The following is a 23,966-nucleotide window of genomic DNA, read 5'->3' as shown; positions in this document are numbered from 1 at the left end:
AACTCCTATTTCGCCAGTTATAGGATGCAGTCCGAGCAGACGGACTGACCAACGTGATGAATCTCCAGGCGAGTTGCGCCACCTTGCCGACATTTAATCGTTGAGAAAAGACAGCAAAGCCTTTCTATCTTCATCCTTCTCCAATCCCGCCCCTCCGCTCCTCTCTCTCTCTTTCTCTCTCCCTCGCTCTCCCCCCCCCCTTCCCTCTCACATCCTCTTCCATCCGCCTGTTCCGCTGGCCGCACAACGCCGTGTGCATGCGTCGGGAAGCGGGTGGCGCGCTGCAGCGGTTCCGCTGGACATCACCCGAGTATCGGCACTTGACAACCCCGTGGCGGAGGAGACCGGAGGTGGGGAGAGACTGGACCCGAAGAAGAAGGAGCAGGACAGGGAGACGCGCCGGGGCTCCTGACAGCCCGCTCCCCGAAAACATGTCCGAGTTGTTTCTTCTCGCCCTCTTAGCCCTTTTCTCGGGATTATTTCCACGCACCGAGCCCTCGGCAGTGGCGGACGAGCGGAAAGGTAAGAAAGAACCGGGGGCGGCCGACCGACCGTACGCGAAACTTGTGCGCACATTGGGGCTAAATGAGCAGATATGGAGCACCTGTGTGGTGTTGGAACATGCATGATGAGAAAGAGTTGTGCGCTTCTTTTGCCATCTTCACGCAGCATAATCTCTCGATTATTAGCATTATAGTCACATTTGTGTATTAATTGTGCATTTTTAGCTCATATTGTTGTGGATCCGGCACCTGATCCGACTGCTGTATAGTTCAGTGTTGGTGGAACTGTGCAATGCATTTTGTTAAAAGTGATGCCTCATTTTTGCAGATTGTTTTGCTGATTATGCTGGTGCAGATAATTGTACATTTATTCAGAATATAATAAACCGTATTTCCAACAATAACACATATTTTGCCCACAGTACAATGTTTTTTTTAATGTGGATACTAGACTTAAAGGCATCCCAGGAGCTATTAATAAAAAAAAAAAATTAAAAAAAAATATATGTATACGTTAGCTCTACAGTAACTGACATAGACAGAATTCAAATGATATTAATACAATCCAGAACCCCCCCCCCCCCCAGCAATAAATAAAGTTTGTACAACTATTATTATAATCTGCACTGATTACAATAGTGCAGATTATTCTACATGTATTTGTGTAGACACCCATAAAAACTTGCACATATTTGCTTACAGTATCTCAATCAGTGGTTTTCAAATGGGGGCACTCATACTTAAAGGCGCCCCAGAAGCTATTTAAAAATAAAACATTTAACAAAAATAACGAGACATATACATATATATATATATGTATATATACAATGTGTGTATTTGATCCCCTGCTAATTGTGTTAGCTATACAGAATTCAAAGGATAATAATACTATCCAGAACCTCCCCCCCCAGCAATAAATAAAGTTTGTACAACTATTATTATAATCTGCACTGATTACAATAGTGCAGATTATTCTACATGTGTTTGTGTAGACACCCAGTGTTATTTAATTTCAAACAAAAACTTGCACACATTTGCTTACAGTATACTATATTCTCAATCAGTGGTTCTCAAGTTGGGGTACTAGTACTTAAAGACACTCCAGAAGCTATTTAAAAATAATAATTAACTTAACCAAACTAACTATATATATATATATATATCTATATATATATATATATATATATATATATATATATATATATATATATATATATATATATATATATATATATATGATTTATATATATATATATATGATTTATATATATTGCAGTAAGTGAAGTAAGTATTCAAATCCCTGCTGATGTTGTAAGCCACCCTACAAAGATATTATATTATATGACATGTACTAATTTTGGTATAGCTTTATAGTAACAGAGAGACAGAATGCAAAACATTTGAATATATACTGTGTGTGTGTATATATATATATATATATATATATATATATATATATATATATATATATATATATATATATATATATATATATATATATATATATATATATATGCAGACCGTACATACATACATACACACACACACAGTACAGCAATGAAAATAAGTATTTGATCCCCTGTTATCTGTGGTAGCTTTATAGGAAAAGCAACATAATGCAAATAATAATAATACAATCCAGAAAAACAGCATTAAATAAAGTTTATTCGATAATTATTTTATTAATTTAATTCCTAAAGAGGAACATTTATGTTGATAATCATACATGCACAATGCCTTATTAGTAATTAAGTCAATTATTTATTTGTATTCTATTGAAGTTATTTTTTAGGTGAGCATTTTTGGGACAGTGAGACTTATACAGCATTGTTTTGTTTCTTTATTTTCCAACCATTTTTATCTGAAGAAAAAAACTAATACTGTGTACTTCTCCAAACAAATGCTTGAAAGTTTTAGAGTTTTGCTCCTCATATGTCAAAAATCTAAATAATAAATAAAGAAGCATATGCGTTAAAGAGCATTTAGAGCTTGTACTCATGAGATTCGACAGATAATATCAAATTGATATACGGAGTAAAACCCCATAAAATTATATGTTTGATGCAGACTGTTAAGACAAATATAGTTTGCAGTGGGAAAACTGTATCATAAAACAAATGATCATAGTTACTGTTGAATTTTCATCAAGATTATATTAACTTATCTGAAACAAAAAAACAGACAACGGATGTTACACACACATGCACACACACAAAAATAAAACCACCGCATTGAGAACACAACTGTCTGCTGGAGTTAATGATGTTGTGACCTATGTTGCTCTCTAGCCTGCGGGTCACTTTTGTCAGAGTTTTTTCCCTTTTCAAATATGGCCAAGACTACCTTTGCCTGTCCTAAATCCCGGTGTTATAAAAAGAGAGCAAGGGTTTTTTGTGTGCGTGGTTTTTCCTGGCAATCACAAAAGGTGAAAGAAATAAGATAAAATACTGTTTACCTCTCTTACTGTGCCTGAAATGAAAAGATGTAAACTGCTTCATCCCTGAGGATGTTTTTGGCTCTGAGAAGGGATACAAGAGCACTTTGGAATTTCCCAAAATGCTGGAGTTTTATTTGTTTTTGTTGTTGTTGTTATCATCACTGGAGTGTTGAGATTTATTAGTGTTTCTTGAATCAAAATGAAGAATTTACATGCCTTCTGTCGTCTCCTCTGAGCCAGTACGACAAAACAGTATGTAAACTGCAAAGTTGCATAGAGATACTGTACTTTCATCACAGCCCCTCACAGACACGTTTCTAATATCCGCATTCGGTTTTGGGTCTTTGTGCACCTGCAGAGCTGAGGCACTGAAGCTGTCCTTACTCCTTGGCATCGGAAAATAAATGTGAGCTCTCTGAGTGCTGTCTAAATGGACCTTAATGATAACGGCTTGCAACAGCAAAGCTGCTTGTCAGCCTAATTAGTTTGATATTAATTTGCTATGTGGTAGCGGTCTTTGTTACGTTCAATGCCAAGTGTTGTGATTGTGTTTTGTGCCGCACATGCTTTAAAGTATTTGAAGAGCCCTCTCACAGATTTGTATTGTCCATGGAACGTGTTTTGTTTCTTATGAAATGTATTTGATATGCAATACATAATATTCAACTAAATTGTTTTGGGGGCCTAATTTCTAGAAAGCTAAGGACCAGGAGGCTTGGCTTCTCCCGTCACTATTAGTTGTTTTTTTGTAAATTCCGGAGAACCAGTGTCCTCTGCAGTAGACATTTGATTTTGTCAGCGTTAAAGGAGCGCCGTGCTGTTTTTAAAAAACCTTGTGCAAAAAAGCTAGTCAAAGATCATCTCGATGACAGCCCTTTCGTGTTTTTAGGAAATAGCTGCAAAAATGTGAGTTTAATAACCCAAATGATGAAAAAGAGAGGACCTAAAACGGAACCTTGAGGAACACCACGAGTATAACTGAAGAAGTTGAACAAATTACTGTTGACTGCATGTGAAGTAAACAAGCTACAGCAACACCTTGGTTACACAAATCTCCTGGAATTTCAGGAAAACCGAAGAATTTTTCCAGTTTAAAAAACAACATTGTTTTTTGACCTGATGGTGGAACGGTTGAAATGCATTGAAAAATGTGGAAGGAGTAGTCACCAGAAAAAAGGGTGGAAATAGGGCTTTGGTAAAGCAGGGATTCTGGAAAATCCTGGAATTTTTTTGAACTTGGAAACATGATAGTTTGCAATTCCAGAATGGTGGAATGTGTTGAAGGTGGAATGGTTTGAATAGGTTGAAAAATGTGGAAATGGTGGAAGTCTGAAAAATGGCCAATTAATTTTGAATGGGAAAAATGTCCCGGAAAACCTGGAATTCTGGGAAATCTGCAAATTTTTGGAATTTTTCAAGGGAAACCTTTCCTTTTAGGTAATGTGTAACGGCGTAAAAGGAGAGGACTTAAAAGGATGCCTTGAGGAACGCCTCAGTTATGTATATCACAAGTTTGGACCTCAGTGTTCTATGTCTGCTAACAAGGTTAAAATGCCGATGCAAGGATCTGCCAATGTGTTTACAGTAGCCCAAGCATTCTAGTTGCTGCAAACATGTTTTTGAACTGAACTCGGGGGCCGGTAAGTCATTCCCGGAGCCGGATTTGGCCCCTGGCCGCCAATTAAATTGCCCTGCAATACACCTATTGACCAGATAAGTACCAACTGGCAACAAAAACAAAAAACAAAAAGCTTAAGGAAGTTTGAAACTCATATATACTCAATTGAAGGGATCTGATAGTGCAGAACATAAAGTATGTATAATAATAACAAATAATACAAAATATTATTCGATTTTTATTTGTAGATTTTTATTTTAATTAGGTATTCAAAACTAGCCCTGTAGCTGACATTGTTCATCTCAATTTGAGACGGACCGATTATTGGCACTGATATTTGGTATTTTGACATATTTTGGTATTGGCCTTTTTTTAACGGTATTGGCTTTTTTTTCTCTTTTTTTTTTACAACTACAACAGAACTATGTTATTAGATACAATACATTCACATACAATACTAGTATTAAGTATTCAAAAAGTAAATAACTAGTTAAGTAGATAGTAGTAGTACTAACCATTGCTCAAGCACCACCCCTTTGCTGGAGTCCCGTTTTAAAAATTATTTTAAGAATGAAAATTACTCTCATTATCAATGATTCTGCCCAAATATGCTCTGATATCTGAGCATTTACTAGAGTTCCAGTGAGAATTCTTCTTCAGTCTGTTCAGCCACCCCAACCATCCCCCGTTTCTCTATATCTAATATGAGTGCTGGTTGCTTACAGTATGTCCCCTCTGCACACCTGTCAAAACTTCCCATTAGCGAGTGCTATTAAACATATGATTAGAAAAAGAACCATACAATATCCTTAGTTTACACAAAAGATGCCATTAGTGACTAATTTGCTAATGACTAATATATATTAGTGAACATTAGTGCACTCGTCTAACCTTTGTGTGCACTAAAACTGCCACTAACAACTTTTCTGATAATCGACAAGTCAACACCTGAAACCCTTGAACCTATGGTATTTAGTTATTAAATGTAATAATGTTTTATCGGCTTGTAAAGAGGACACCTTCCTTAAACAGGTATTTTATTTACAAAACCCAAAACCAGTGAAGTTGGCACGTTGTGTAATTCGTAAATAAAAACAGAATACAATGATTTGAAAATCCTCTTTAACTTATATTCAATTGAATAGACTGCAAAGACAAGATACTTATTCTTCGAACTGAGAAACTTAATTTATTTTTGCAAATAATTAATAACTTAGTCTTTAATGGCAGCAACACATTGCAAACAAGTTGGCACAGGGGCATTTTTACCACTGTGTTACATGGCCTTTACTTTTAACAACACTCAGTAAATGTTTAGGAACTGAGGAGACCAATTTTTTAAGCTTTTCAGGTAGAATTATTTCCCATTCTTGCTTGATGTACAGCTTAAGTTGTTCAACAGTCCGGGGTATTTTAGGCTTCATATTGCGCCACACATTTTCAATGGGAGACAGTTCTGGACTACAGGCAGGCCAGTGAGTACCCGCACTCTTTTACTATGAAGCCACGCTGTTGTAACATGTGGCTTGGCATTGTCTTGCTGAAATAAGCAGGGGCGTCCATGATAACGTTGCTTGGATGGCAACATATGTTGCTCTAAAACCTGTATGTACCATTCAGCATTAATGGTTCCTTCACAGATGTGTAAGTTACCCATGCCTTGGGCACTAATACACCCCCATACCATCACAGATGCTGGCTTTTGATCTTGGCGACATCGTGTCCTCCTCTTTGTTTCCGGAGGACACGACGTCCACAGTTTCCAAAAACAATTTGAAATGTGCACTCGTCAGACCACAAGGTGCCAACTTCACTGGTTTTGGTGTATTTCTGCATATTAGTCGATTTCCAATACAAAAGAGATCCATCTACAGTATAACAAATACACCACACTTTTCTGCAAACCAAATTCTGGGTGATACACGTCCTACACAGTAGTAATAGCAGGAATAAAAAAAACAAAATAACCATATATTTTGTAATTATTCATGTTTACGTAGAGACGTCTGGTTTTGCCTATTTTACGATCGGCAATCTGTTCTTTATCAGTGCAGAAGCACTTATACTGTAGAAACGTTTGAAAATAGATTTGGCTTCTCCCAACTGTGTGATGTTTTATTGATGTTCTGACACAATGCAATGATTTTAATGCACGTGCGTGTGGATATACTGGAAAATATTCCAAATATTGTAACATCAAATGGAAACCCTATAGAGCAGGTCTTAAATTACAAGTACTTGGGTTTTACTCTTGATCAGGAGCTTTCATTTAAAGCCCATATTAAGAACTTGGTCTCTAAGCTTAGGGTAAAGCTTGGTTTCTTTTTTAGAAATAAAAACTGCTTCTCTCTTAAAGTCAGAAAGAAATTGGTGACAGCAACTATCTTGCCTGTAATTGATTATGGAGACGTGCTTTATTTTAGTGCTTCATCTAAATGCCTCCAGTCCTTGGACACTGTTTTTCATTCAGCACTAAGATTTGTTACTGGCTGTCGTAGTCTCACCCACCATTGTCAACTGTATATGAAGTCAGACTTATCTTCATTGAGTGCACGCAGATACACACATTGGCTGACTTTAATTTATAAGGCTCTTTTAGGTTTAATACCTCCATACTTGTGTACTCTGTTACAAAGAAAAAGCAGCTCTTACGCATTACGTTCTAACAATTTGTATGTTTTAACTGTTCCTCATGTACGGACTGAATTTGGCAAAAGAGCTTTTGGCATTGCTGCCCCTATGGCATGGAATGAATTGCAGACGAAACTGAAACTTACAGAACTACTTCCATTTGGAGCCTTCCGTTCTGTCCTGAGGGACAAACAGCGAGAGACGTTTGCACAGTGCCTGTGTTTTTAAAGATGTAAATCTCTGTTGTTTTACAGTTCTCTTATGTATTTTAAAATGTATGTCTTAATGTATTTATTTTGAAACTGCTCTGTGACATGTGCTGTTGACCTCTTGGCCAGGTCACCCTTGTGAAAGAGATCTTGATCTCAATGGGTTTTCTTATCTGGTTAAATAAAGGTTCTAAAGATATTCCAGGAACGGCAGTGCGTTACTTGGTTGCCAACGATCCAAGGAAATTCTGAACATTCTTAGACATTACAATTCATTTGTGAACTTGTCAATTTTGGCAACGATGGTACACAATCAATAACTTTTGAGTTAATGCTAGTCAGCGTTACCATCATATTCTGAAATTATTTTAAGATCCGAAATGGGAAATTGGTAGGAATGCACATAAAATCATAGAAAACCTGCTTTCCTTTTGACTTGTCCATTACGTGCATACATGTGTTGTGGATAAAGTGAGCATGCCATGTTTTTGACCAACTCAGGGTTTCCCCCAGATTGCCAATATACCTAATATTTTAATAATCAAATGAGGGACGGCGTGGCGAAGATGGTAGAGTGGCTGTGCCAGCAATCGGAGTGTTGCTGGTTACTGGGATTCAATCCCCACCTTCTACCTTCCTAGTCACGTCCGTTGTGTCCTTGGGCAAGACACTTAACCCTTGCTCCTGATGGCTGCTGGTTAGCGCCTTGCATGGCAGCTCCCGCCATCAGTGTGTGAATGTGTGTGTGAATGGATGAATGTGGAAATACTGTCAAAGCGCTTTGAGTACCTTGAAGGTAGAAAAGCACTATACAAGTATAACCCATTTATCATTTATCAGTCATTTTCATGAATTTTTTTTGTAATATAAGTGATTTGGCCCACTTAAATGAATATAACTAATGCAATCTTGTTTTTCATGACCTGTGTGCTATAGTGTTTTATGTCTAGGTGGGGTTCCAGCTTTGGAAATAATTTGTACCCCTTTCAGAGATCACATTCATTCCGCTAAATATATCTTTTTATTAGCATTTCTGTAATTCCATGATTGATATCCATACGACAAATTAACCTTCGTAATAAAGGACAGTCGAATAAGCTCATCTGTTTGGGGAGTCATAGTGTAACGATCTGGAATTGACACTTTGTGTGGTGTTGGAGTTATTCGACTTTTTGTGTGGCAGTAAATGCATCACTGGTGAAGTGCGGTAAGCGCGGTGAGTTAGTGCAAGTGAGAGAGAACGGTTGCTGTCGATATGACAGATGACAAAGAGTTGGTTTAAGTCTGGTTTGTACGGCATACAATGACCAGTTTTGTTGTATAGAGTTTTTTTTTACTATGTTTTTGTTGAGGTTACGGCCGACAAACAGTTTTGCCCGATAAAGTGATGGGTGGAATTCCTGCCCTCTTTAAAGCGTCTCTACAGACGTAATAATTTAACAGTGTTGACGAACATCGTTTTGTCTGTTGTGGCCGCTTGCCGTCACCCGTTACTCACAGTTGCATTGCAAAATCATACAGAACAAATTTTCATATGTTTATTTTGTTTATAGTTCAGATGGGATTTGATTTTGTGCGCAGCATAGATTTGCTGTGCGCAGAAGGCGTGTGAACAATGCGCAGTTGTGTAGGTGCGCACCTTATATGGAATGTTGAATATGACAGCATTATATTATTTTCATAATGAACGATAATGCATGTATTTTCATAAAAAAGTCTTTAAAAATGGTCATTTAAATACAAGTCTTATGTTATTAATTAGTAATTAATTTTTTTTTTTTCTTATATCATTTTGCTAAATTTTTCAGTTGTTTGGTTTGTGAACATGTCTTAACATGTTTTGATGTCGGATCGTCTGTTTGCAAAAAAAAAGTCTCTCTTTCATTTCTGTTCAGGTTTTAAGTCATCGTATTTACTAAATCGGTCACAGTAACAATCTAAAATGTTATGTTATCACCGCACCTTAACCGGAATCTGAACACTGTAGTGAAACACCACCCACCACTGAACAACACGCACAGCAGGCGTTAGCTGCAGGTATGTTGTCTTTTCTCACGGCAAAAAATAGAATTCTTGTCTGGAGAACAAGTTGTCATGGCTTTGAACCTGTTATTTTCATGTGCCCTTTTTTTTATCAATTTCTGCTCGTTTGTGGCTCATCAGTAGCAAGTGAACTGCAGTCAAGTTCCCCCGCTGAAAGGAAGTTTGCGTTAATCTCCCGTTAAAAAAACAAGGGCTGTTATTGAAATTTATGGTTAATGCGCCATTATCGTGTTAACTTTGACAGCCCTAGTTTGTTTGTATTAGGGATTGAATGAGTTATTGTATTTTATTAAATGTATTCGAATCATAATTTTATGTTGCCACTGACATTTCTATATATACTGTACATATGCATGTGTATATATATATATATATATATATATATATTTATTTTATTTAAATGTGTAATTTTTATAAGGATATATATACATATATATATATCTTTATAAAATAAAATAATAAAACAACTGTACATATGCATGTGTATATATATATATATATATATATATATATATATATATATATATATATATATATATATATATATATTTATATATATATATATATATATATTTAATATATATATATATATATATATATATATATATATTTATATATATATATATATATATCCTTATAAAAATAAAATACACTTTTTTATTTTTAATTTTTATAAGGATATATATATATATATATATATATATATATATATATATATATATATATATATATATCCTTATAAAAATAAAAGATAAAAAAATAAAAAAGTGTATTTTATTTTTATAAGGATATATATATATATATATATATATATATATATATATATATATATATATATATACATGCACATGTACAGTATAAATAGAAATGTCAGTGGCAACATAAAATTATGATATATATATATATATACATATATATATATATATATATATATATATATATATATATATATATATATATATAGCCCTAGAAATTGAATTAATGGTTTAGTAATTGCAGTTCATCCCTGTGTTATTGTTAGTTGGAAAAAAGCTAGACTAAACAAACTAGTCCAACATATGGCAATTGTCAGACATTTTTTATTATCATTATATTTTTTAATAATCTGCAGGAACATATTTTGAAATAGGGAAGGAAACACTGTATTACCCTAAAACAAAAACAAGAACATTATCTGTTCTAATAAATATATTTGTTACATACTACATGTTGTTTTGACCTATATTCTTCCAGCTTTATATATACAGTGGTACCTCGATTTACCAATTTAAATGGTTTTTGAACACGGTTCGTCAATAGAAAAGTGCATATATTGAAGCAAATCTCTTCATAAGAAACAATGTACAGCCTAGATGACAAAATTACGATTTAAACAATAGATAATTCTGTCGAAGGATTGGACATTTTTGTGTCTTACTACAATGATATATTGCTAAATTGCACAGCACTTGGTCAGAGCTTTAAGAGCCATTTTAAAGTTTTATTTTATAATATGGTTTCATTTGAACCTCAACCGATAAATGGTGGATTATTGGGCTGCATGGAATTATGGAGTGATAAAAAAGAGCAACAATGAACAAAGAACCAAACTAAAAACTGTATCACAAAACCGGTGTCAGATCCGAACCACATATTTTTTAAAACCGTTCCACCCCTCAACGGCATTCAGATAAAAAGTACCACACATGACTATTATAATGTAACATATTTTTGTGTAAACTACAATATATTGCCAGAAGTATTTGGCCACCCATCCAAATGATGAGAATCAGGTGTCCTAATCACTTGGCATATAAAACAGGTATATACAATCAAGCACTTAGGCATGGAGACTTTCTACAAACATTTGTGAAGTAATGGGCCGCTCTCAGTGATTTCCAGCTTGGAACTGTCATAGGATGACCTGTGCAACAAATCCAGTCATGAATTGTCCTCGCTCCTAAAAATTCCAAAGTCAACTGTGGGCTTTATTATGAGAAAAGTGAATAGTTTGGGAACAACAGCAAGTCAGCCACCAGGTGGTATGCCACGTAAACTGACAGAGAGGGGTCAGTGGATGCTGAAGTGCATAGTGCAAAGACTTTCTGCACAGTCAGTTGCTACAGAGCTCCAAACTTCATGTGACCTTCCAATTAGCCCACGTACAGTACGCAGAGAGCTTCATGGAATGGGTTTCCATGGCAGAGTAGCTGCATCTAAGCCATACTTCACCAAGTCCAATGCAGAGCGTGAATGCAGTGGTGTAATGCACATTACCACTGGAATCTAGAGCAGTGGAGACGCGTTCTCTGGAGTGATGAATCGCGCTTTTCCATCTGGCAATCTGATGGACGAGTCTGGGTTTGGAGGTGGCCAGGAGAATGGTACAATTCGGACTGCATTGTGCCAAGTGTGAAATTTTGGTGGTGTGGGTCTTTCAGGAGTTGGGCTTGGCCCCGTAGTTCCAGTGAAAGGAACTTTGAATGCTCCAGGATAGGGCTGGGCAATATGGCCTTTTTTTAATATTGCAATATTTTAAGGCCATATCGCGATACACGATGTATATCTCAATATTTTGCCTTAGCCTTGAATGAACACTTGATGCATATAATCACAGCAGTATGATGATTCTATGTGTCTACATTAAAACATTCTTCTTCATACTGCATTAATATATGCTACTTTAAAACTTTCATGCAGAAAAGGAAATCACAACTAAAAAAATCACAATTTTTTTCATATAGTGTTGATCTGGAAATGTTTGCCTCTGCATTTTGATGGTGTGGGCGTGTGGCACCGAACGGAGATGTTGACATGCGGAGTAAGCACTCTTCATTCTCTAGCAGGTGACTTTTCAAATGATGCTACATATTAGCAGTAATGCTACTTTTTATAGCAACGCTTTTGCCCCACACTTGACAAATTACGGTTGTCTGTTCGACATATTCCCACTTGAAGCCAAACCACCGCCAGACGATGGACCCCCTGCTGTTTTTTGGGGGAATTAACTATTCCTTCATTTGTTACCGGATTCGCACCTTCTCTCTCTTGTATTACCACTCGCACGGCTGCGCTAGCATCACAGCTAACGTAACCCATGCTGCTACCTCTTTGCTGCGCGAGGGCGTATACGTATGTGACGTATGTCGTGACAGTATGTGACGTGTGTAAGAAGGTGCGCTTGTCTGTCTGTGAGAAGGAGACACAGGAAAGAGCGAGGAGAGCCTGTAATGTAATGCCAGCAGCTAAAAGCAACTGCCTGAGAACGTATACTCGAATATCACGATATAGTCATTTTCTATATCGCACAGAGACAAACCCGCGATATATCGCCCAGCCCTACTCCAGGACACCAAAACATTTTGGACAATTCCATGCTCCCAACCTTGTGGGAACAGTTTGGAGAGGGCCCCTTCCTCTTCCAACATGACTGTGCACCAGTGCACAAAGCAAGGTTCATAAAGACATGGATGACAGAGTCTGGTGTGGATGAACTTGACTGGCCTGCACAGAGTCTTGACCTGAACCTGATAGAACACCGTTGGGATGAACAAGAACGGAGACTGAGAGCCAGGCCTTCTCGACCAACATCAGTGTGTGACCTCACCAATGCGCTTTTTGAAGAATGGTGGACAATTCTTATAAACACACTCCGCAACCTTGTGGACAGCCTTCCCAGAAGAGTTGAAGCTGTAATAGCTGCAAAAGGTGGACCGACATCATATTGAATCGTATGGGTTAAGGAATGGGCTGGCACTTCAAGTTCATGTGTGAGTCAAGGCAGGTGGCCAAATACTTTTGGCAATATAGTGTATTTACTGTGTGTGATGCAGAGGTCATTTTGCGTTTTTTTTTGTTTTTTTACCTTCATTGAGATGTCTGGCGTGTTACATGTATTATATAGAACTCCTGAATTGTGTTGACCTTTAAAGGTTAGGCTTCTTTTCCATATCGGTTTTCCATATTTCTCTGGGAGGCATTAACACAAAATGAACTCCAATGCCAAAGCCTCCTTTGTGGCTTGTGTTTCCGTCCAAATACTGTTTTCACAGGGCGGCCGAGGTGTCCACTTCAGCAAATGATGTTCCGCGGGGCGGACGTTGTTCTTCGCCCTGTTGCTGGAGAATCCACACGAGGATTCCAGTTAGCGTCGAGTAAATAGAAAGTGAAAGATGAGGTCTGCATGAAAAGAAGGGTGGCCTGAAAAAAAAAAGCTGATACAAAAACATTAGTCAGCACCTTGATTTAGTTGTGCCGACGGAGGGAAACCATTGATTATTATTGGCATGTGTGTCGCGCATGTCCAGTGTGCCCAGGTGCTCCTTGACTGTTACTTCCCTCGCTTGTTTTGGCTAGAAATCCAGACGAGTCGTCAGAAAGTCAGTCTGACAAGCTGCTAAAATGGAAAATGCAAATGGCCACACGAAGAAGCAAACCTCAGTGTTTGGAGTTTTTCTCCAAAAAGCACATTAAACATTTTCGTAGCCATTACTGGTTTTCTGAGGTGGTCTGAGGCAAGAGCTTAGTCAGCGTTTGGACACTTCTTTTGGCCTTTTACACACTTTTGAAACCCCATTAAAACAGCTGACAGTTCTGTTCAATGGTGTCAGCTAAGTGTTGCTGTCGCTTGGCTCTTACATCAATCTCAGGCCAGAGGTGAAGTATGGCCTCAAGCTGTGGGACGGTGCAGTGGTTACCCCTCCCGCACACCCCACTTATAATGGCGGCGCTTGTCTCTCTGACAAAATTGCTGAGTGAAGTCATTGGATTTTGATGGTGTCCCATTTAATCTCGCCTCACAGATCTAATGGGTTACAACTGGATCAGCAATATATCCGCCTATGTTGGGTGAAAACTGACACATGCCATTGATTACTTTTTTTTTTTTCACGCCCTTGAAGTTACGCACATTTGTCCTATTTTTATTCTCCCATCCAACCTGCGGACACGCTCACCCCCGTGTAAGTTGATGAAGGCGGGATCATTACGACTACTGTGCGAAATAATGAAACACAGACTTTTAATAACGCTTGTCAATGTCATTGAGATCCATAAAAAGATTTGAGCGTGTGTCGCCATGGTGATGTAGTTTCTTCTTCCAGTTCTGACGTAAATATTAATGATCTGTAGATGAAACTTCCACCCATCTATCCATTTTCTACCGCTTGTCCCTTTCGGGGTCGCGGGGCGTGCTGGAGCCTATCTCAGCTGCAACATTCACACACTAGGGCCAATTTAGTGTTGCCAATCAACCTATTGCCGGGTGCATGTCTTTGGAGGTGGGAGGAAGCCGGAGCGATTACTAGGAGAACATGCAAACTCCACACAGAAAGACCCCAAGCCCGGGGATCGAACCCAGGACCTTCGTACTGTGAGGCACATGCACTAAACCCTGTTCCACCGTGCTGCCTAGATGAAGCTTTAATTAAATTATTAGAGATGTCCGATTATGTCTTTTTTGCCGATATCCGATATTCCGATATTGTCCAACTTTTAATTACAGATTCCGATATCAACCGATACCGATATATACAGTCGTGGAATTAACACATTATTATGCCTAATTTTGTTGTGATGCATTAACCAATTAACCAATTAACAAGGTTTTCCACAATAAATTAACTCAAGTTATGGAAAAAAATGCCAACATGGCACTGCCATATTTATTATTGAAGTCACAAAGTGCATTATTTTTTTTAACATGCCTCAAAACAACAGCTTGGAATTTGGGACATGAGGTTGAGGTTGTCGGGGTTGTGGGGAGGGGGTAGGGGGAAAGTGCTGCAAGGGGTTCTGGGTATTTTTTGTGTTGTGTTTATGTTGTGTTACGGTGCGGATGTTCTCCCGAAATGTGTTTGTCATTCTTGTTTGGTGTGGGTTCACAGTGTGGCGCATATTTGTAACAGTGTTAAAGTTGTTTATACGGTCACCCTCAGTGTGACCTGTATGGCTGTTGACCAAGTATATCTTGCATTCACTTGTGTGTGTGAAAAGCCGTAGATAATTTCCGATATTACATTTTAAAGCATTTATCGGCATCTCTACTTATTATAGCCAACCTTATGTTATGTGCGATGTTAGAAGTTTTGTTTTGCACAAATGTTTGTGAAGCCGTGACAAATCAGAGGATCTTGCATGGACAACTGTGTGTGCAAGTTGGTATTTTGATATCAACTGTACAAAAAATCAATACCATTAATTGATAGACGCTACATTATACTGCATGCACATGTTTTAGATTAATAATAGGGATGTAACAATATCAACATCTCACAGTACGATATTATAACGGTATTAAGGCCATGGTACGATATTATTGTGGTATATGTCCTGTATCGCACCCGTAAAACCCCCCAAAAAACTTCCCAAAAAGAGCAAACAATACACCATTTACATTTTGTGACTTGAATATTAACCATGTGTTAGTTATATAGTTATTATAAGCGCTAACGCAGACAAACTATTTATAGCGGTGCTGTGATCATGAGCTTAAGTGCCAATGTTAACGTGATCGACTGATCAGCTGTTTCCTCGTTCTCTTGCTCGTCCAACTTTTTTTGTAGATCATAAATCATGCCTCTCACCTGGATAGTAGAAGAAGGAGGACATATTCCAACAAGTGGGTAAGCTTTGATCGCTAATTTAGACCAATGAACGTCAAGAACGGCACGAAAAGACGCTTAGTTTCACTCCGCTTTTCTTTGCAAGGATTATGAGTAATTTTTGATATAAACGGGAATATATGAACATTCTAGCAGTCGGCATCCTAATTACAGCAGACATTGTACAGTAACTGATGTTTCATTATGTTTGTTGGCTCTCATTAAAGTCTGCAGTGAGTAATAATCAGTGATGTTGTTGAAAAAAAATTGTTTTTGAAAATGAATGCCCCTCGTATGCTTAAAATGAGCAAAATACAGAAATATTAAATGTTATTATAAACGTGTCCTTTACTACATTACATATATACTTACACCATGTATATAAACTCTTAATCAAGGTGTTTGTATGTTTATGTAAGGGGTTTATTGGCAGAACAGAGCAACTTCTATAAGCTCCATTGTAAGCTGACTTTTGATTGCATTTCTTTACTTTTTAGAATACAAAAAAATTAATACAAATATAGCCGTCACCATGTCTTTTATATTGATTGTGAACGATACACAAAATTCCCAAAAAAGTGCAGTTCCCCTTCAAGCACATGGGAAAATAAGGCCCTAATTAAAGGAGGGGTCGACATTCTTAGACCACATGATCTGATGTCTGGATGTCATGGGAGGAAACAAAAATGTGTGTACCAGGGGGTGCATATTAGATTTTGCTAAAATGATACTTAATTAAAAATGTGAAAAATGAATCAATAAGTAGTTTCCCTGCTGAGAATCCGGGTAATACTCGACCCAAGAGCGAGGCTTGGCCTTACGCCGAAAGGGCTGCTAGAATTAATAAAATGGAGTATATAAATTATGAATGGAGAAAAGCACAACTGCTTTATTGCGAGATATTCAAATGAGAATAGGGCTCGTAGGGGCGGCGGTAAAATAAAGCCCTCATGAGTTGAGTAAGTTTGAGGTCATTAGCGAGTGATGGATACAGTTCAGTGCGTCGTAAAATGAAAAGAAGGGGTGACGAAATGAGTTTTGGGAGAAGGGGGAAACTTGTGCACATGCCCGACACCAGCTGCCTAAACACAGATGAAGTAATAAAAGCAGACGTGTTCTGAGCATTTGCACGGATCAGCTCAACTGTAAAGGTTAAAATTAGTATGCAGCATTCTTGCAGAGAGGCTGCAAGGTAGATTTCTTTTTTGGGGGGCAACCAATGCAATGATTTATCCTTAAAGGAGTTTTCCACCAGTATCGTAATATATTAATTTATTCGTTTTTTTATTTCCCGTTTTCCCTTTCCCATCGAGGTGCAAAGTCAGGGCTTTGAGTATGCTGATGGGCACCCCTGGTATGAGGTCGGCTTCAAAAAGTGAAGCCTGAATAAAACAAACATCTTTCAAGGACCGTCTCAGAGGGTGGAGAATGTGCATAAAGTGTGTCTGTCAGTCTGCTTGAAAGGGTGAAGGGCAACACCCTGAAGACAAGCCCTCACATTAGACTGCCTTCTCACCATGCTCTAAAACATCTCACCAATTGAAAGCACCACTCCATATTTATTTAGGATTTGGACTGCAAATAGCAAGGCTTTCTTTGCCCCAACATGGATGGCGTTGTCATGGGAATTTTCTTGAGCAGTGATTTATTTGTATCGGAGCCTTGAACCTTACCTTAGCTGTTTTGTCCTTTAACCTTACACTTGACGAGTTTACCTTTCATCGCTGTTGCCTGTTGTCACTTCTTCCAAAGAACAAAACAAAACAAAAACAGATTTCTTGTGATTGTGTGGCTACTTGACATGCTGCTGGCTGACCTACATCATTTTCAGGGAGCCGTTGTGCTGCATTCAAGCGTCACGATTGACAGCTCAACACTGGAAATAACATTGTGTTACTGTCAAGACCTGTCTGTTTACGTGTTAAATTTGTTTGACATATAGACACTTTTTTACAGGTTGACTGTTTTGTTTTTAGAAAAATATAAATATGATGGAAAATATAAATATGATGTCATTTTTAATGATGTACAAATGTTCTTCCTTTCCGAAATAACTCATTTATTGCAAATCTTTGGTAGAGGCACCAACTTGTCATGACCGGTGCTACCCGATTATGTCCTGTGTCGGGTTTGTTGGTATTTGGAACAACATGGCACACATATAACTGTCTGAAATGTGTCACGAGACATGCAAAACTAAATTATATACAAAGAGAATAAAAGTAAATAATATTAAATGAGCTCAAATATACCTACAAATGAGGCACAATGATGCAATGTGTACATATAGCTAGCCTAAATAGCATGTAAGCATTGATTAGCTTGCAGTCATGCACTGACCAAATATGCCTGATTAGCACTCCAGCAAGTCAATAGCATCAACAAAGTGCACTTTTGTGCATTCACGCACAGTATAAAACGTTTGGTGGACAAAATGAGACAAAGAAGGAGTTGAATATTTTACATGTAAACAAACTGTTGTGTCACAGTCCACACTATGGTGGGTTCAAGAACCCCCGAAATTAGTAGGACAAAATGATGTTCACCAAATACTCTCATCAGTGAAGCATACACACAAACATAATAAACAGTCAGGTTTCTTACAACTGGGAAGGTTTGTGTCATGTCAACAAAAAACATTAAAACAAACAAAAAAAAATTTACCCAATCTTTTTCCATTTTTAATCATTTTTTAAAAATGCTCCAAAGAGCCACTAAGGCGGCGCTAAAGAGCTGAGGTGAAGAGTGATTTATAATCCTCGTGAAGAAAAGGGGGCTAGAATTTAGCATGTTTTCGTGTCTTTCTCGCCATTTCCTGGTCTAAATTGGCTGTCAAAGTTGACCAATTTGTCGGAGTACGTCTTTATCCATTACTATCAAGGTGAGAGACATGATTTATGATCTAGAACAGGTGTCCCCAAACTACGGTCCGCCAGCGTCCAAAATCCGGCCCGCGGGAAGTCCCAAATTCCCCCCCAAAAAAATAAAAAATGTTTTTTATTATTATTTTTTAGAATCTGTCCTTTCTAATCCATTTTCTACCGCTTGTTACTCTCGGTGTCTCCTAACCACTACTAATTACTACTCACTACAGACTTCATGAGCGCCAACAAACATAATAAAACATGCAGATTAGGATGGCAACTGATAGACTCTTGTTATATTCCCATTTAGGTGAAGAATGATTTATAATCCTCGCAAAGAAAAGCGGTGTAGAATTAAGCGTCTTTTTGTGTCTTTCTTGCCATTTCCGGGTCTAAATTGGCTGTCAAAGTTGACAAATTTGTCGGATTACGTCCTTATGCCTTACTGTCAAGGTGAGAGACATGATTTATGATCTAGAACAGGGGTCCCCAAACTATGGCCCGCCAGCGTCCCAAATTTGTTTTAATGATAATTTTTTAAAATCTGTCATTTCTAATTCATTTTCTACTGCTTGCTGCTCTCGGTGTCTCCTAGCCGCTCAGGCAAATCATATTGTCTGAAAATGCATTGTCCCATCGATAACGTGACATAATCGCGCTCCCGCCGCACTGTCTGGCGAGCGCGCTCTTTCAGTCAATTAGTGAGCGTATACAGCCCGGCCCCCGGCCAAATTGTTTTAACCCAATGCGGCCCCCGAGTCAAAAAGTTTGGGGACCCCTGCTGTAGTGTTTTAATAAAGCTGCATCCGTTTAGCACTCGGCTTTTAAAACTAATACTCATACTCGTTGTATTCAGGCTCAAAAATATAAGGTTCTGGATCTTAATATTTCCCAAAGTCATCATTGGCTCTCACAAAGTCTGCTTGATTAGCATTGTTGCTGATGAGTAAGAGATCTGTGGTTGCTCCTTCTACGTCACAGATCACTTGATTATCTTGCTCATTATCTCTTAAAATGGCTCGGGAATATCTGAGAAATTGATACTATTTTGATCATATCTATCCATTCACAATTTGGAAGTCTTTTGGTGTTATAAATCAGATATATATGATAATAACTTCAATATAGAGGCAATTTGTGTTTTCCCTCTACTGGTACTTTAAGGGCTTTCTGCTCAGCCATTTTATCAGCGAATGTGGTGTAAGGGGGACTTTCTCATAATACTTGAGTGCAGGTGTGGTTGGGACCACACTTTGTCTTGAGGACGATACATCCTCTGACCTTTGCCTTTCTCTTAACCTTCAAAGAGAATTGAGACACCACTTGTTCGACGTAAACGCACATTACTGAGGGCCTATGGCTACGACAAGGGGTAAGGGGGAGAATTAGGGTTCAGCCTTAGACTGCGACCTAGCTGTGGGTCAAGCGATTGTTTAATCCCTGAGAAAATGCTGATGGTGATAGAACCAAATGACGCTCTCTCCCCGGGGGACTCTCTCTCCCAGCTGCCACCTGGCACAGGACGAAGGCTTGTGGTTCCACCATGCAGTCTTGGCCCAGAAAACTCTAAAACACAGGAAGGGATTCATCTCTTCCCCAACGAGATTCATTCAGCAGACAAACCTAAAGCCAGTTGGTGATGCTGCGCAGGGCCTCTCTTAAAAAACAACAACAAATGAAGCATGTGGCAATTACCAACAATAAGCAATTGACTTGTTTCTACTCTCTATTTTTTCCTTGATATTAAAACAAGAAAATTAGGACCATGGAGCTGAACATTTGTTTTGCTTTTTAGATTGCTGTTCGAATATCGCAAATGCACTAAGAGCTGCAGTTTGGCTCTACCATTAATCAAAATAGGACACAGGAATACCCACACATTCACACTAGGGTTGTCCCAATACCACTATTTTGATACCGGTACCGCATTTTGATACTTTTTTAACTAAACTAATCTTCTGGTACAATAAACAGATGTTTCTTATTGCAATCAAAGAACAATTTTGTCATTAAATAAAATAGTGAACATACTAGACAACTTGTCTTTTAGTAGTAAGTAAACAAACAAAGGCTCCTAATTTGGCTGCTGATGTATGCAGTAACATATTGTGTCATTTCTCGTTCTATTTTGTCAAAATGATGAGGGACAAGCTGTAAAAATGGATTATTATTCTACTTGATCATTTACTGTTAATATCTGCTTACTTTCTCTTTTAACATGTTCCATCTACACTTCTGTTAAAATGTATTAAACACTTATTCTTCTGTTGTTTGGATGTTTTACATTAGTTTTGGATGATACCACAAATTTAGGTATCGATCCGATACCAAGTAGTTACAGAATCATACATTGTTCATATTTTAATACCATACCATACCATACCAACTTTATTTATAAAGCCCTTTAAAATGTACCTTAATGTGTCCAGGGACGTATTCCCTGACTTTATAAAGATTACCGTATATAAATTTTAAAAAAAAAGGAAAAAAATATTTTGCGAAGATAACAAATATCGATGTAATCTATAAGAGATACGCTCTTGTACTTTGTATCATTACAGTGGATGTCAAGTGTAAATCCACCCATGGCATTCGTTTACATTGAGGAGCACTAGCTTTTGTTAGGGGTGACGCCGGTGAGCTATTGTATCCTCCTATGTGTGTAGTGAAGCATGTTTGGCTATTCCTCGTCCTGCAGGGATGATACTTGTAAGAAACGTACTTTATTTGTCGCCATGGAGGCGAGGATTAGTGATTTAGAAGTAGCTAAAACACTGCCGACTGCGGCTGGACGTTAGCCGCTAGTTGGCTAGCCATGTTTTAAAGAACCTCTTCCTGAGGGAATTTCAGTGTTATAACTTCACCTTTATCTTTAGTTTTTAAGCCAACAGGTGTCCATTCTGTCTGATTGCAAGTACTCGGTGCGTGTGCGTTGCTGAACATGCTCCTCTGCTCAAAAAACCAGCAAGATCACGACGTGACCACGGGGTGGCGTCATGCCCGTAAAAAAATAACAAGGGAACCGGTATTTTTCAGAAGCAGTACCGTACCGATTTTGATACATTAGTACCGCAGTACTTTATTAGTACTGTTATACCGTACAACCCTAATACACACAAACCAAAAACTAGAAAAACAAGTGCACTAACATATTCTGAGTCTCCAAAATGATTGTCTGCATCGCTTCTGTGTTGCCTTTCGCCTTTACTGGCACAGCTACTTAGTTGTGATATAATTCTCTTAGATGAATGATAAAAAGAGGGAATGCTGGCATCCTTCACACTTCAGAGTGCAAAAAGCAACAACTGCGCACTTTGTTTACTGTCCAGTGCAATGGGTTTTGACAGGCTAAGAATATCTACACAGTTAGGGTTTTTGAGTGTATGTCCAGGCCTGACTGTGCACTTTAAGAGGCTTTTGGGTCTGAAATATTTGTGAGATTGCTACTAAAAGATGAATAATTTAATGCACTTTCATGGCACAGTTCATGAATTGGACGTTTCTAAAGATTGCCAACATGCACTTGAAGCAAGTTGCAGAACATTTCTTTGCCAGACGCTGCAATTGTGTCTTGTGTTGGAGTAAATAGGGAAGGGATTCATATGGCCCCATTCCTGGGTGGATCTCACGTTAGAGGAAGGTGGGGGTGTAGTAGATACCACTGATTTTCTTTTTGATTAGATACAGAGTAAAATTCCGGCTGTTATCGGTGATCCGATACGGATACTTTGTGCAGCTATACCTAATGTGTCCAGATTTTTTTTTAAAGTATTGTATTTTAAGTGTTGCAGGTTCACCACTGAAGTCATAGTTTTTGCGCTTAAAACTGTTCTCCAGGTTTTTAGCTCTAGACTTCTTCTGTTTGTTTGAAATTGTCACTACCGCCAATAGTGGTGGGAAAGTGTATTACAACTGAGTACTGCTGCAGCCCATACGGACCAATGCTGAGAAACAAATATTTTTGGCGGCACTCTAAGGGGCCCTATGGTTAAGAAACTGATTTAGACACAATCTGAATAATTTAGTTACTTTATGCTGTGTTACTGTTAAGCAATCAATCAATCAATCAATCAACATTTACTTATATAGCCCTTAAAAGCCTACTGAAACCCACTACTACCGACCACGCAGTCTGATAGTTTATATATTAATGATGAAATCTTAACATTATAACACATGCCAATACGGCCGGGTTAACTTTTAAAGTGACATTTTAAATTTGCCGCTAAACTTCCGGTTCGAAACGCCTCTGAGGATGACGTATGCGCGTGACGTAGACCGGCGAACACGGGTATGCCTTCCACATTGAAGCCAATACGAAAAAGCTCTGTTTTCATTTCATAATTCCACAGTATTCTGGACATCTGTGTTCGTGAATCTGTTTCAATCATGTTCATTGCATTATGGAGAAGGAAGCTGAGCAAGCAAAGAAGAAAGTTGTCGGTGCGAAATGGACGTATTTTTCGAACGTAGTCAGCCACAACAGTACACAGCCGGCGCTTCTTTGTTTACATTCCCGAAAGATGCAGTCAAGATGGAAGAACTCGGATAACAGAGACTCTAACCAGGAGGACTTTTGACTTCGATACACAGACGCCTGTAGAGAACTGGGACAACACAGACTCTTACCAGGATTACTTTGATTTGGATGACAAAGACGCAGACGTGCTACTGTGAGTATGCAGCTTTGGCTTCTAAACATTTGATCGCTTGACCGTATGTGCGCAACTTTTTTTTGCGTATGTACGTAACTTTTTAAAAATATATAAGCTTTATGAACCTTGGGTTAGGTGAACGGTCTTTTGGGCTGAGTGATTGTGTGTGTTGATCAGGTGTTTGAATTGTATTGGCGTGTTCTATGGAGCTAGGAGCTAGCATAGGAGCTAGGAGCTAGCATAACAAACACGCAGGTGTTTTTATGCAGGATTAATTTGTGGCATATTAAATATAAGCCTGGTTGTGTTGTGGCTAATAGAGTATATATATGTCTTGTGTTTATTTACTGTTGTAGTCATTCCCAGCTGAATATCAGGTACCGTGAGTATGCAGCCTTGGCTGCTAAACATTTGAGAGCTTGACC

General features: G+C 38.2%; 1 protein-coding gene across 1 annotated transcript in view; it reads left to right on the top strand.

Annotated features, from left to right (window-relative positions):
- The first annotated feature begins 248 nt into the window (after positions 1–248).
- LOC133663276 (low-density lipoprotein receptor-related protein 1B-like) overlaps positions 249–23,966 on the top strand; it is an 872,326-nt gene continuing 848,608 nt past the window's right edge. Inside the window, 1 exon segment of the mRNA XM_062067630.1 lies at positions 249–522. Coding sequence (XP_061923614.1) covers positions 258–522 — 265 coding nt within the window. The 5' untranslated portion in view covers positions 249–257.

The sequence above is a fragment of the Entelurus aequoreus genome, linkage group LG13, assembly GCF_033978785.1.
Source record: "Entelurus aequoreus isolate RoL-2023_Sb linkage group LG13, RoL_Eaeq_v1.1, whole genome shotgun sequence".
NCBI lineage: Eukaryota > Metazoa > Chordata > Actinopteri > Syngnathiformes > Syngnathidae > Entelurus > Entelurus aequoreus.
Note: the sequence above shows the minus strand (reverse complement) of the source record. Positions and strands in the feature narration are given on the sequence as shown.